The sequence below is a fragment of the Dicentrarchus labrax genome, unplaced genomic scaffold (genome assembly GCF_905237075.1).
Source record: "Dicentrarchus labrax unplaced genomic scaffold, dlabrax2021, whole genome shotgun sequence".
In the NCBI taxonomy this organism is placed as follows: Eukaryota; Metazoa; Chordata; class Actinopteri; family Moronidae; genus Dicentrarchus; species Dicentrarchus labrax.
Window position 1 is genome coordinate 26,507,616 of NW_026136707.1, and position 13,751 is coordinate 26,521,366.

General features: G+C 39.1%; 1 protein-coding gene across 4 annotated transcripts in view; it reads right to left on the reverse strand.

Annotated features, from left to right (window-relative positions):
* The window catches only part of ascc3 (activating signal cointegrator 1 complex subunit 3), a 167,363-nt gene that overhangs the window by 18,438 nt on the left and 135,174 nt on the right, over nt 1-13,751 (reverse strand). For all 4 annotated transcript variants that reach the window (XM_051407231.1, XM_051407232.1, XM_051407230.1 and 1 more), the window contains exons 31-36: nt 11,613-11,750; nt 10,630-10,750; nt 10,077-10,209; nt 7,272-7,397; nt 851-962; nt 607-741 (exon numbers count right to left, since the gene is read on the reverse strand). In XM_051407231.1, coding sequence (XP_051263191.1) covers nt 607-741; nt 851-962; nt 7,272-7,397; nt 10,077-10,209; nt 10,630-10,750; nt 11,613-11,750 — 765 coding nt within the window. The remainder of the gene's footprint in view (nt 1-606; nt 742-850; nt 963-7,271; nt 7,398-10,076; nt 10,210-10,629; nt 10,751-11,612; nt 11,751-13,751) is intronic.

Sequence of the window (13,751 nt, forward strand, 5' to 3'; positions counted from 1 at the left end):
TTGCTTGACTCTCTCTTAGCACAGTTTAATGTTTAATGACTTCTCACACCATGAACACAAATGTTTCCAGCCCCGACTGTGCATACAGAGGTACAGTATGGAGAGTCCTGCCCTAACTCAATGTATTTCATAGAAATTAATAGAGGTAGGACTGAGTCATTATTTTGCAAGTCACAAATAAGTCTCGAGTCTTTGCACTCAAGTCCTAAACTTTGAGTTTCATGTCATAAACAAGTCATAACGCATTCATTGAAAATATTATCAGAGTAATATATTATAGAGGCCATATTATGCTCTTATGCTTCAGTTTCATACTTTGATATGGGGGTCTATTAGAATAGGTTCCCATGCCTTAAATTCCAAGTCGAGTTGCAAATCCTTTTTGATTTTGTTAAATCAAGTGTAAAATCAAATTTGTGACTCAAGTCTGACTCCAATCCAAATCCATACCTCTGGAAATTAAGGTAGGCTCAAATCTTCCAACAGAATCAGGTTCTGTCCTGGACACACGAGCGCACACATGTATCTTTTTGGTAGGTTTTAGTGTAAAAGGACAGATATATACATAAAAGTGGTGGCACTGATAAGATGAAAATAGAAACTCACCGACAGAATGGAGAGCAGCTCGTGGATGGGCAGCTCAGGCTTTAGTCGTTCTTTAAACATGCGGACGGTCTGATGCTTCAGGTAGTAATAGGAGGCGATACGACCGTAAGTCATTGGCTCAATGGTCAGATCATCCTGGAGAATTAATGGAAACAAACATTTCACAAACTTGATCTCATATTAAACAAATTTGGCTCCTTTCATCATTCAGACTACAAACCTACTTTAAAAATGATACACGCACCTCTTTTATCTCTATACAGTAAGAGCACTCCAGGTCCCGCAGGCTTCTCTCCACCAGGTTGGACAGGTATTTGTTAATGGACTCGTGGCTGATGTCCTCTAGGCTGTAATAACTAAACAACACAAGACATACAAAAAAGAAACATCAGTGACCTTATGTAAAAATGCAAAAGGAAGCCTATTTACCATTCTGTGTATTTGTTCTTTTAAACTGAGAACTTGTATTGTTTTACTCGCTTCATAGTTGCTCTTATTCAGGGCATTTAAGCAGCTCAATCTAGGGCAAATCTGGGCAAATCTTTTGCAAGGCGTGAGAGATTTGTGATTGTGGTGAATTTTGAGTTTGCAGTATTGTCTTGACATTGCTGACCTTTGAGGGAATGAACAACTGGAGCAGTGGAAAATCTGGAGAAATACTCATGGGGTGGCACAGAGACATATATGCTGATTCAACCACAGATAATCACATATATCAACATTTGCTTGGAGATATTTGAGCTCCAAAACATTATTGTGGCACATTAGTAAAACACTGAATAGAAATATCTAAAGGTGGTATTAGAAATCAATAAACTGTTTTATTTCCAAATGTTCAGACATTTCTCCAAATACATGTCTTTTTTTCATTGAACTTGTGGCCATGACAGATCATTAAAGTATGTGTGTAATGTAAGTATGTAATGTGTTAAGTTCAAGTTTTTGACACATTTTTTTAAATTAATCCCAATTAACGTGTTGAGTTAACCAGATGTGTATCGATTCACGTTGTGTATGGTATTCAGTAATACTGTCATGATATAGTTTTATTATGATTTACACAGTGAACTGAACTAATCTAACTACTGCTTTAAGGATAAACCAAAACTGGGTTTGTCCTCAACTGTTGAAGTAACTCAGTCTGTACTGATATTACAGATTGGCTGATGTGAAGCAGTCGAAGGCATGCATACACCACTGCAAACTATCTGGATAATGTTACCAACAGGTACACAAGGAGCACAACCAGCTTTCTCTATGTTCCATGTAAACATCATATGATAAAAAACCAGGATAAGTCTCAGAACCGGGATGCCAGACTTGACTGGAGTATCCTTGACTTAGGTTTTGTCTCCTCAATTATGTAATAGCCATGATGGAACCTTACAGATGATGAAACCTCATTAAGGCCTAATGGAATACCAAGATAACAGTGGTAAAATGGCTTGCCACTATTGTATCTACACACTTTTTCTGGTTAAAGTCGTGTACACACTGTTGTTTTGTGAAGAAAAGCCCCAGTTGAAAGAAAAATGGCCAGCCCTTGCCAGCAAATGATTCCCAGGTTAGACGGCTATTAGCTGAAATAAGACAACCAGTGGCCAAAATGGGTTCCATGCTCAGCTCTGCTAAGTAAGAGCTACCACATGAGGCTCAGCAGTAGTGTAATCAAAGACAATCTTCATTAGCTCATAATGCCAATATTTGTGCATGGTGTGTGCAAGTCAAATAAAAGTGTGGAGAAACCAGGCATGGTTTCATTAAAGCTGGTAGAAACAGATGCTAAAAACCCTAAAGGTATGTTTGCAAGGGTGGAAAAAACCTGTTTACATTTGTAATGTAAGTAATGTAAAATATGTCTTGGTTAAGGTGGAGAGTTGTTCATTACTGGTGGTTATTTGTGCTATAAGTGCCATCTGGTTGTTCTGTAGTGTCAATTAATGACTATATTTCATGCTTTCATGAATACAAGAAGTTAAGAAGTATAACTGGGCTTCCCAATGGAGACTCACAGAAAATGTGTTAAGGATGATAAGTAATCATTTGTAAATTGTATCAAGTGTACATTGCAAAAAAGTCTTTACATGAAACCTTCCTTTTGTTTGTTTTAGAATGTTGCAAGCTTACATGAAATACAAATCAGCTTTTAGAAAATTATGCAAGTCTTTATACTGTATCCATGAATACTTAGTGGCCAGTATTCCTTTTTAGGCCCTGTTGCCAATAATTCTGACTCTGAAAACACACACAGATGTGGGGTTGGAGGAATGGCTGCTGGCATTGCTAAAAGTCGAAATATTGTGTGTATGTAGTTGATGCATTAAAACCTTTCAACAATTAAAGGAAGGGTGGCATATTCCTTAAACACACTTGTATTACTATCTACCTAGCCATCTATCAATCTATCTATTTATTGATCTATTGTTTGATTACTATTAAAGTGACATACATGTAATCATAAAATTCGTACTGTGTATGACCTACTGGCCATAAATGATGAGACCAAAATAAATATTGTGTTTACCTGATAACCAGAGTTGGTGCAAAATTTTGTATAACACACCAAAGATATCTCTACATCAGATAAATGACAAAAAACGCAATATAAGATAATTAACAATTACAATTTACTCTACGAAGTATTACACTAATATATGTCCTGCAGTGTGCCAGAAGTCCCAACACAAATCTTGTGGGAGCAGGCAGTTTGAACTTGGCTGTGGGTGGGAGCAGGCAGTCAAAAAATAGACTGCAGGGTTTTTGCGGGATTACAATTGTAGACATGAGTTCCTTAATGTGTGAGTCAATCACACTGTCTTGAAATAACTGCTGGTTTGTTAAGAATAACCACCACGTGAACAGATCGGAGAATAAAGAAGTCCTCTTACATGATTGTGAACTAGACTGACTCAGCAAGTTCATTGCCGTTGCTGGGTCCCACAGGAGGAGGTGGTCTGGAACACATTCATTGCCGGGAGCAGTATAAAGAAAACAGTCCTGCGCAGGGTTCTACAAACAACATTACTGACTCCTTTCAATGTGAAGGAGCAACGGTTTTACTCAGAGCTCCACTCGGATGACCATAGCCTCTCTCTAAGGTTGAGCCTAGCCACTTTGGGGAGGAAACTAATTTCAACCGTTTGTATCTACGACCGCATTATTTTCCAAACCTCATGACCATAGGAGAGGGTTGGATTGTAAATATACCAGTAAACTGAGAGCTTTGCCTTCAGACTCAAAACATTAGTCTGGCACTATGCCTGTGCTAGGCCGCACCCACCTCACAGTTGATCTTGTGCTGCAACCTACCTTATGAACAAGACTTTACTTGGGACAGCAATCCACTATTTTCTAACAGCCTCAGAATTGGAGGTTTATCCAAAGTGATTCACACTCCGGTGCCAACCATCCATGAGTTTCAGAATTGCCCAGCCTTAGCATGTATTTTGGTGACCTCCCATAGTCTTTATTGTAATAAACTGAGTTTAGTTACTTTACTAAGAATATTACGTTTTGTTAAACTGTGCTCCCTGTCTCCGTGTCTTCTTTTTTTCTCAGGGTTTTTTCATTGGGTCCCTCTTCTTTTGCTTTGTGGCTAATATAATATAATAATACTATATGGGAGTAAAATATTTTCTTTTCTGTTTTGAATGTGAAAATGAAAATGGACTTTGCCAATAACATAGACAGAAATGTTGGAAACAAATAAAATAAACTACCAAAGAGGAGCTTAAAGTTGTATAAAAAAATGAAAAAAGGAATCATAGCAAGGATGAATACCAATACGTCAGTTAACAGGTGGAGGAGGAATATTAGATTAAGGTAATTTTGCAGTTGTCTGCATAATGCATACAAACCAGGGCCAACTCTGACAAATCGCCCACTTCTCATATTACATTAAAACAAATGATATCTTCATGATCGTTATACAAAATCATTTATTGTGCAGCTGGGAGCCGGGAGGAGAAATCACAGCCTCAACTGTGGGCTGGAAGCAGCAGTTGAGACGGGTGATGGCCATATTTAATGTGTGTTTAATGTTAAGTATTTCTTTCATTCCCATCGCTCCACATGTTAACAGCACGCAGTTCTGAGCGCTGAATGTGTTTATTACCGCACACATTTCACAGGTCTTTACCGGTGGTGGGGCCTGTCTGATTAAGTCATGGCCATTAGCATCATCACCATTAGGTGCCTGATGGCACAGGGAGTCGGCCTGCGGACGTTTACGATACCCATGGGACTCTCTGTTGGTGTGTATCTGTGTGTGTGTGTGTTGTGAGAGTCAAAGCATGAAATCAGTGGTGATAGATTAGCTGTTCAGATATAAAACACAGCTGCGTAGCAATAACGGCATCGGAGTATCTGAACATTCAGAGACAAAATTTCAAAGACATGAAATGCAATCTCATGTAGCATGAATCTGAATTTAAAGGTGCAGATATACAACTGTCGATTAAAGAGCATGCAATAAAGGCAAAATATGTTTGTCACATTAAAACCAAATTCTGTTTTGATTTACTGGAATGCCTGTGGGTCGAACTTAGTGTTAAATGCAACTTCATGTTAGGGTTCGGCAATATGTTTTTGTTTTTCCAACTGGCTACTGTCAGTCGAACAATGCTGTGTGCACTGCGCCGCGGAACGTCTGTCCCTGAGCGGCTCTCATTCTCCGAAGGTAGACCATTAAATTAGCACAAAAAAAGGACACAAAATAGGTAATACAAAGAACCCCATCATTGCAGTATCTTCTGCACATTAACAGAATGTTGCTACACCCATATGCAGTGTAGTACTTTTTTCTTCTTTGACATGTGTATTTAATTTTAATATCAACTCTTAAAGAATCTACAGAATCTGTCAAAAACACTATGTATTGATACAGTCACTCTGGGTAGAAGATCAATAGAATTTTACGGAATCTGGATCCAGTATCAAATTCCCTCCAAAATGAGACCTTCCCCGACTTTCTCTGTTGCTTATGACAGCTTGTGGACTGATTGCTATGTAAGGTTTTGGATCAGATTTTCCAGGGAAATCCAAAGGATGAGACGCTTACAGAGTGTCTTCTCTCAACGCTTCCCTACAGTATGCAACACTAGCTAATGTTAGCTTATAAATGGAATAAAACAACATAAACAAACGACTAGCACCCACTACAACACAGAGTCCAACGCAACACAAAGTCCAATCTCAAAGCTAACATTACTGCAAAGCTTGTGGAATACATTGTCATATTGTGGTTTTAGCTGGCTAATGTTAACTGTTAGCGTTGCTAACACGGACAAACTGCTAGACAGATAGATAGATAGATAGATAGATAGATAGATAATGTAGTGAAATACTGTCTTAAGTGAATAACGTCAGCTAATTCATTCGGACTCCCAGGGTTGAGCTGGCTGGATAATTGACTGTATTGCTGTTTACGGGTTACTTTGTCGGCTGGTGTTGCGGGCCAGCTGGCGCCGGATAAATGCAGTGTGGCGTTGGCTGATGGAGTGATTAGTAAACAGCGAGCTAGTTGCAGTAGTGGCTAGTCATTCCTGCAGCTGTCCTCTTCCAGCTCCTGGTACTTTGTCCTCTTCCTCCATCCTCTCCTCCCGCAGTTAGCTCCAGCAAGAGAAGCTGTCTTGTGGCTTTAGAGATCAAGATGATGTCTGATCTTAACGAGGACTGGATGATGTGGGGTGGACTTTTCAGCTGCCTCTCCAGGTCAAATGTCATTGCCAGTTTTGTGCCGTGGAAAGCAAACCAACAGAGCAGTTCTTGGGTTTTTTTCTGTGGCTGCTCTCCCTCCTGACAAACTCATCCATCCGGGCTGTAGTGTGGGTGTATTGGCTGTCATTGATCCCGGATGATTGCCTCGGTAAGGGACTTAGGACCGGGTCTTGTCTCCAGCAATAAAAGTCCCTCCGCCCAGTGCTTTGGAGAACCTGCTCAGGATGTAGTTGACCTTTGCCCTTTATTGGAACACAGCATGCAGGTGTTTCCACTTTGCCCTATGTGAGCAGGTTGGATGGGCTGGGAAAGACCTCGTAGACCACCTGAATCAAGAACTTGGAGCGCAGTAGTATTTCTATCCTGGGTCTCAGCAGCATTAGTGAGTTTAAAACTATTTTTGAGGCTTTTTGTTATTTCAACTCATGGTGAGAGACAGTAAACTATAGAGAGTAGTGGAATGATATCAAAGGCCCTAGTGTATATTTAAAACCAGGATGTTGTGTTTACATGGTCCATACCAGCCAAAATATGACCATAAATACCATCTGAGCTATTCCACCAAAGCAATCCTAAAGGAGCACTAAATCCATGTCATCATTTTGCTAAAAAATTGCCAGACACTGAATATTGACACAAAATCCCAGCTTGAATCCAAAAGAATTTCTGTTTTTTACAGAGCTGTGTTGGTGGTACAGTTCTACTGCTCAGCCTCAGTAAGGGCCTGAATGGTAAATGTGGGCTGACAGCCGTGCAAATACCAGCAGGCTGGAATGTTCTGGAATGGTCTCTGTCTACAAAGCAGATGTTTGACAGAAGAACATGGCACTCCTCTAACCAGGTCGTGAGAGTAGGCCAAGAATGTGTGTATGTGTGCTTTCCTCAGTTTTGATCTGCATGAACTAGGCTGTTGGTAATAATATGTGGTGTGAGCAGGGGTTCCTAACCTGGGGTTCATCACCAGCCGTCTGAAGAAGTAGGTCCAGGTGATGTAGTCCATTGCATCCTGTTTGGATGCGATGGTTCCTGCAGCAATCTCAGCATTCAGATGGTCTGACAGCACATCGAGGAGGCTGGGGACACAACACACAATCACAGAAATATTACTTACAGACAGATTTATAATTTGAATAATTGCATTGAAGATTACCAGGAAGATGTGATCTTGTAACAATTAGTAGCATTATTAGTACTCATTATTAGTATTCATTCATTAGTTTTCTGTAATATACTGTACTATACATATTTGAATGTATTATTTTCTATAAATTGTTATATACTGTAATACAATGGACATACTTTACACCCTCTTAGTTTATATTCTTTATATATATGCTTGTTATATATTGTAATTTAATGCACATATTTCTATTTTTAATAATGTCTTGTTATACAACTTGAGCAACTGTAACGCAACCAATTTCCCCCTGGGGATCAATAAAGTCTGATTCCCTTTTGAATCCTTGCACTTTTTATCCAAACACGGCAACTTATCCGCTTATTTGCCCAGTCTTCTGTGTGTAAAGTTGAGCCATACGTCACTAAACTACTAGCAATTGTATTCTCTTTGAATAAAAAAAAAAATCCCAACTATTTTTGCAATTTTCTCTAGCAATTTCTATGCAAAATAATGTCTAAAAACATTGCAACATGCTTCGCAATGATTATCAATTAATTATTCTACTGTAAAATGAATATCATTGGGTTTTGGACTGTTGGTTGGAGAAAACAAAACACCACCATGGATTGTGATGTACATTGTTACACATTGTACATTTTACCGACAACATGATTAAATGATCCATTAAATGAGAGAATAATTGACAGATTAATTGATTGTTGCAGCCCCAGCACCAAACTGTTACGACTTCTGGCATAAATGTGTGGTCAGAATCTTAAACCTGTTCTCCTATTCTAGATAGATCCTGAATTAAATCAAAATGCTGCCATAATTAGGAAAAGTTCTTGCACGGATGCTTATGTTTAGACAACACTTAACATTTTGGAAGTTTACTTTGTTTTGTTTGGTCTCAAAGTAAGATATAAAAAAAGACTGGTTTGGTATCAGTTTTGAGTCAGGTGAACTAATTTATTTTTACAGTACAAAACATTATTATGAATCCTGTGAATGGATAGACTGATTGTCAACAACCCACAAAGGAGTCTGAAGACATGTTTGACCCTCTTCACAATGCAAATTAGTCAAACATTTTAAGGTGAGTTTCATTTAGAACTAGCAACTCTTCTGAAATAAAATCTGTTACAAGGTTACAAAAAAGTTGTGAAAAAGGAAATATGTTCTCTGAAGTGGGGATTTAGTTCTTCATTCAATTTTATTACATTATTATTATGTTATCATTATACTTATACATTCTAAATTTCTGTTCTATTCTGTTTCTCTAGTACTGCATCACTAAACACCTAAACACACCACAGATCTCTGAGCCAGCACATCTCGTGGTGCAGGGCCTGACAAATCCTGTTAGAGACAATTAGTTTGAACCATTCTGCATTAACAGTTACCTGTTGTGTTCCTGTACCAGTCTCTCTCATTAATCTGACAGGTCATTCATTTGTCATGCTGCAACAGCTACACTACTTGCTTCCCAGTTTGTTGTGGTCCAGTCTCCTCTCGGTTTCACTATGCCGGATGATGCCTTTCAGGGACATCTCCCCAGTAACCAGCTGCAATTTGGTCATCTATGAATGATGCTGAACTGGGACTTTGTCCCCCTCCTGTGGTACTGATGGCTCTATTGTGTGCAACAACTATGTTTTTCCTGTCACTTTAAAGACAAGCCATTTTTTCTTCAACATGCCACAGCTCTTATTATGGATAACAGTATTCCCTACAAATGTCAACTGCCTGCTGTGCCTATGCTATGTCTGTTCAGGAATATGTGAGACACACAGGTCATTTAATGGTGTGTGTGAGTGGGTTAGGGTCATATACATATATTTCCCACTTTTATAGTGGATTTCGGTTACGAGGTCTTGTTAATGGATGTTGTTGTACAGCAATTTGAGGGGGCTTTTTGAGATCTCCACAGGTGGACGTACACATGTTTGATGAATAATATCTTGCTCATACTCAAGAAGTATATATGCACAGCTTTAGACTTGTTCAGTGGACAGTCTGGTAAAGGAAGCCCCTGGTCTTTGCCATCCCAAACAGGCGTCATGCACAATGCTATACACAAACAGATTTCCTCAATTTTCTATCGGATCCACGATTTTGTTTTATTTTGTTAGTACCCACTAATTTCTAGGAATCCCCAATGTTTTCTACTTTTTGCTCTTAAAACAGAAAACATTTTACCAGTGGTAGAGGGCACTCTTACAAAGATTAGAAAGAAATTCACCTAGTTTCCACAGTCCACACATTGTTTGTCCAATGCAAAGAAACAAATGTTTTAAATTTGAGGAACATAAAAAAAAAAAAAACATGAATATTATATAATCAGATTAGATTATGTGTTTTAGGGTAATTATAGTGATGGGATTATTACATTTGTGGGCTAAAGAATTGAGCCCATTGATCCCTATTGAACCAATACAAACACTTGCAACTTGATCTTGCATGCGTTAAGCTTCTGAATGGCTTACACACTGATCTCTACATTAAGAACGTTTGGTGCATCTGGAGCTGACTTCTCTTATGTTTTCTCTTTAGAGAAAATGAAGTGAAAATATAAGTGGCCTAATGATGGGAGGAATCTTAATAACTATGCCAACAGACATGTGACTGTTACCTGGATTCAACAGGGAAAGGCTCGTAGAGGAACTTCTTGTAGAAATCCTTCTTGATGTCGTGGACAAGGATAACTGCTTTGCCCTGGTCGTCGAATTGAGGGCGACCTGCTCGCCCCATCATCTGCAGAACATCTACACACACACAGGGCACACTGTACATTAAAAAAGACTGCTTTTCCACCCTGTATTCCACTGTTTTTTGAATATGCTACAATGAAAAGTGACTCTTTGTGTCACTTGGTCTATTCCAGGGCTTTTCCAGGTTTAGCATGGACTAACATGTTTAAGTACAGGAAAGTTTGACTGAGGTTGTGACCAAGACTTGCTCAACTGTTATTGAAGCACAGACCAAGAAGGGTCTTGGGAAGGATCAGCTGTCATTATAGAAGAAATAGGAATCATCCCTCAAAGTTTCATAAGGGATAATTCATTAAATAATCAGATTTCATTGCTTACAAACATAATGTAAACTTGTATTCTGTTGTGGATGATTAAAACAAAATGGACTGTCAATGTGCAATGAGAATACACCTGATGGACAGGACTGTGTACCTGTAATGGGGTAGTCCACGTAGCGCCTGGACTTGCCATCATAGTATTCCGTTCCCTTGACGACCACCAGGTGAGCGGGGAAGTTCACCCCCCAGGCCAGAGTACTGGTGGCAATCAATACCTGAGAGAGAGGAACTCACTGGAATTATACAACATAGGAGCAAACTTAAACTATACAAGAAATTATATACAGAATGAAAATAAGTGAAAAATAACAGGATAATATCAATAATATCAGGAATGTAAATGCTGAGGAAAACCAGGGAACATAAGTGAAATAGCAATTTTCATGCAGTGCATATATCACATCTATAATGGTTTAATCTACATTCCGCTGTACTTTGCAGTGTGTATGTTACTGTCTGCATAAGGCCTCATCATGCAAGTTTTTCAAGCAGATACAACAGAGCTGTCGTGTTTTTCTCTCAGTTTTAACGATATGATCTGGGTCAAGGACAAGGTGGTTAAAGAAATACACAGGGTAATAAAAAAGCTTTTATTTTATTGACTGTGTAGCTCCCCTGTCCAGAAAGAAGTAAAGTAAAATTTGACCATAACATGATTTCATAAAAATGATTGGTGTTCCCTGGATCCCGAGGATTTCACTCGTTTAACTCTTGCTTCTCGTATGAACACCACAGATGTGGACTCAAGTCACATGACTTGGACTTGATTTAGACTCCAGTCATAAATTTGATGACTTTAGACTCAACTTGACAAAATCAAAAAAAAACTTGCAACTCTTCTTGGACTTTCAAACCAAAGACTCGTGACTTCACTTAGAAAAGTGAAAAGGCTTGATAACTTCCCAAGCCCAAACATTAAAAGTATGTCATTTAAAAACTTTTTCCCCCATTATTTCCTAAATCAACTAACATTTAAGGTTCAGTGGGTACGATTTAGTATCATCTAGTGGTTAGTACTAGTTGCAGATCAGTGTTTGGGTTTTGGGTTTGAGTAATCAGTATAGGATGAGGTCTTACCTGGATCTTACAGTTGACAAACAGCTCCTCCACTGTCTTCCTGTCTCTCTCATGCAGGCCAGCATGATGCATGCCGATCCCAAAGGCCAGCGTCAGCTTCAGGTTGGAATCCCTTACTGTGGCAATGATATCCTCTATCTACAGACAAACACAGACACAGACAGTGATAGATCAATGACACAAACTGACTGAGTGACTGACAATGACACCGTGACACCATATACTAGACCAGACACAGTGATACTGTATGCGCTGGCAGAAAGACGCAAAACTGGAGGAGAGAATGAAAACGTCTTCCATGTTGACCTTTGACCCTTATTTGGAAGTTAAGGTACTCTGCTATTGTCTGCATAATAAGATGGGGTCCTGCCAAAGCAAAAGGCATTCACTTCCCTTTGATCACTCACTCAGTTAACTGATCACTATATAAAACTAGTTTGATAATATTCTCATCTAACTCTGGGAAAGAAAGTGAATAAGTGTATTTCCCCAAACATCAAACTTTCCTTTAAAGCCGTTACTGTCTGAAGAGCTTTTTGACACCCTGTAGACAGATCATGAACAACAGAGAACTCCACAGTGGCAGTTATTCAGCTGCAGACATGTGGCTCATTTGCATGGCTCTCCTCTGGTTCCAGTAGGATGGGGGCATCTTGCCTTGCACTATACAGATCTAATGTCTTCCAGCCAACACAAACAGCTTCTGGGTTGAAGGAAGAAAAAGTGTAACCTGTGCTTTGCCAGAGTAAACAGAGATAGTCAGTGGAGCAGAGCTGCTGGAGAAAACAGAGCTTCTGTCCTCATTATTTGTCTTCTTTGTAGTTTGAAAAAAACATAAAGATGGGAAGACAGGACAGCATATGTACCAGTAAAAACAAGAAATGTACCTAATAGTGGACACAAAGGACACAAAATCATCAATAAAATCTGTGTTTTCAATTCATTTAATTAAATTATAAAAAAAAAAAAAAATAGTCCCCACCTCTCAAAATTGGATGTATCTCATTAGAGTCAAGCAGTTTAGATTTCAAATATGTTAACAAATCAATTAAAAAATAGGATCCGAGGTAACAATAAGTACAAGAATGAAAGAGGGAGAGTGAAAATCCAGCCCTGAGAGAAGGAGCCGGAGGTTTCAGGCAGCAGCAAAGGGAAGAAAGAGCTGTCAGGTCAGAGAGGGGATTTGGGGCAGTGGGTGACCCCCGGTGAGAGTTAAGCAGCTATCGCCAGAAGCCTGTCAGTCAAACAGCGGGGAGCTGAGCTGCTACATGGGCCAGCGCAGAGCAGCAGCAGGCAGCGGCATATATCAGCAGAACACACACAGAGGCCGGGGACGCTGTGCGCACACATATAGAACCTAGGCCTATGTTATAAGACAGTGCATATTTGCATTGAGACGAGGTATCTGCAGGGTTCAGCAAAGCAAATTCAGGACAGTGTAACGCTTCCATATGTATCATTTTAAACTTGAACATATCATGGTTGAATTAATAATGCTGCTCCAGGTAGACTTACAGTAAACAGAGAAGGTGATGATTGAAGTGATTGTCAGGAAGTGATTTTTTCCATTTGCCTTCTTTCTATTTTTGCCAAATTACAGCAAAAATTTGGCATTATTTCCTCTAGAAGATTAGCTCTCAAGCTGTATGGAGCTATAAAACAATGGCCCTTTGTGCCACAGAGCAATACAGAAGATTTAGTGGCACACAGCTGAAAGCTCAGACATGATATTTGAGACATTTTGTTTATGCAAATTGCAGCCGCAGTGTTCCTATGTCTCAAAAACACTGATTATACATTCTAAATCTCCAGGTAGCACATTTAAATGTTTTTGAGGCTGTATCTCAACGGTTATATATATGTGAAATTCACTTGCAACTAGATGTTGCAGCAGAGCACCAGCATCTTAGACCTAAACAATGGGACAGAAACAAAATAAAACTCACCAAAACCTTATTTTTGTCAGTCTTTCCAACAATCACCGATACTTGTTTGGTCAAAATAATTCACAGAGCTAGGTGTGGAAATATTAATGAAAACGCCAGTAATCGCCATCAAAGTCAGTCCACTAAAAGTTGTTGTTTTTGCCACTGACAGGCTCAGATTGTTATTTTAAAATTTTGACAACATTATGGAAAA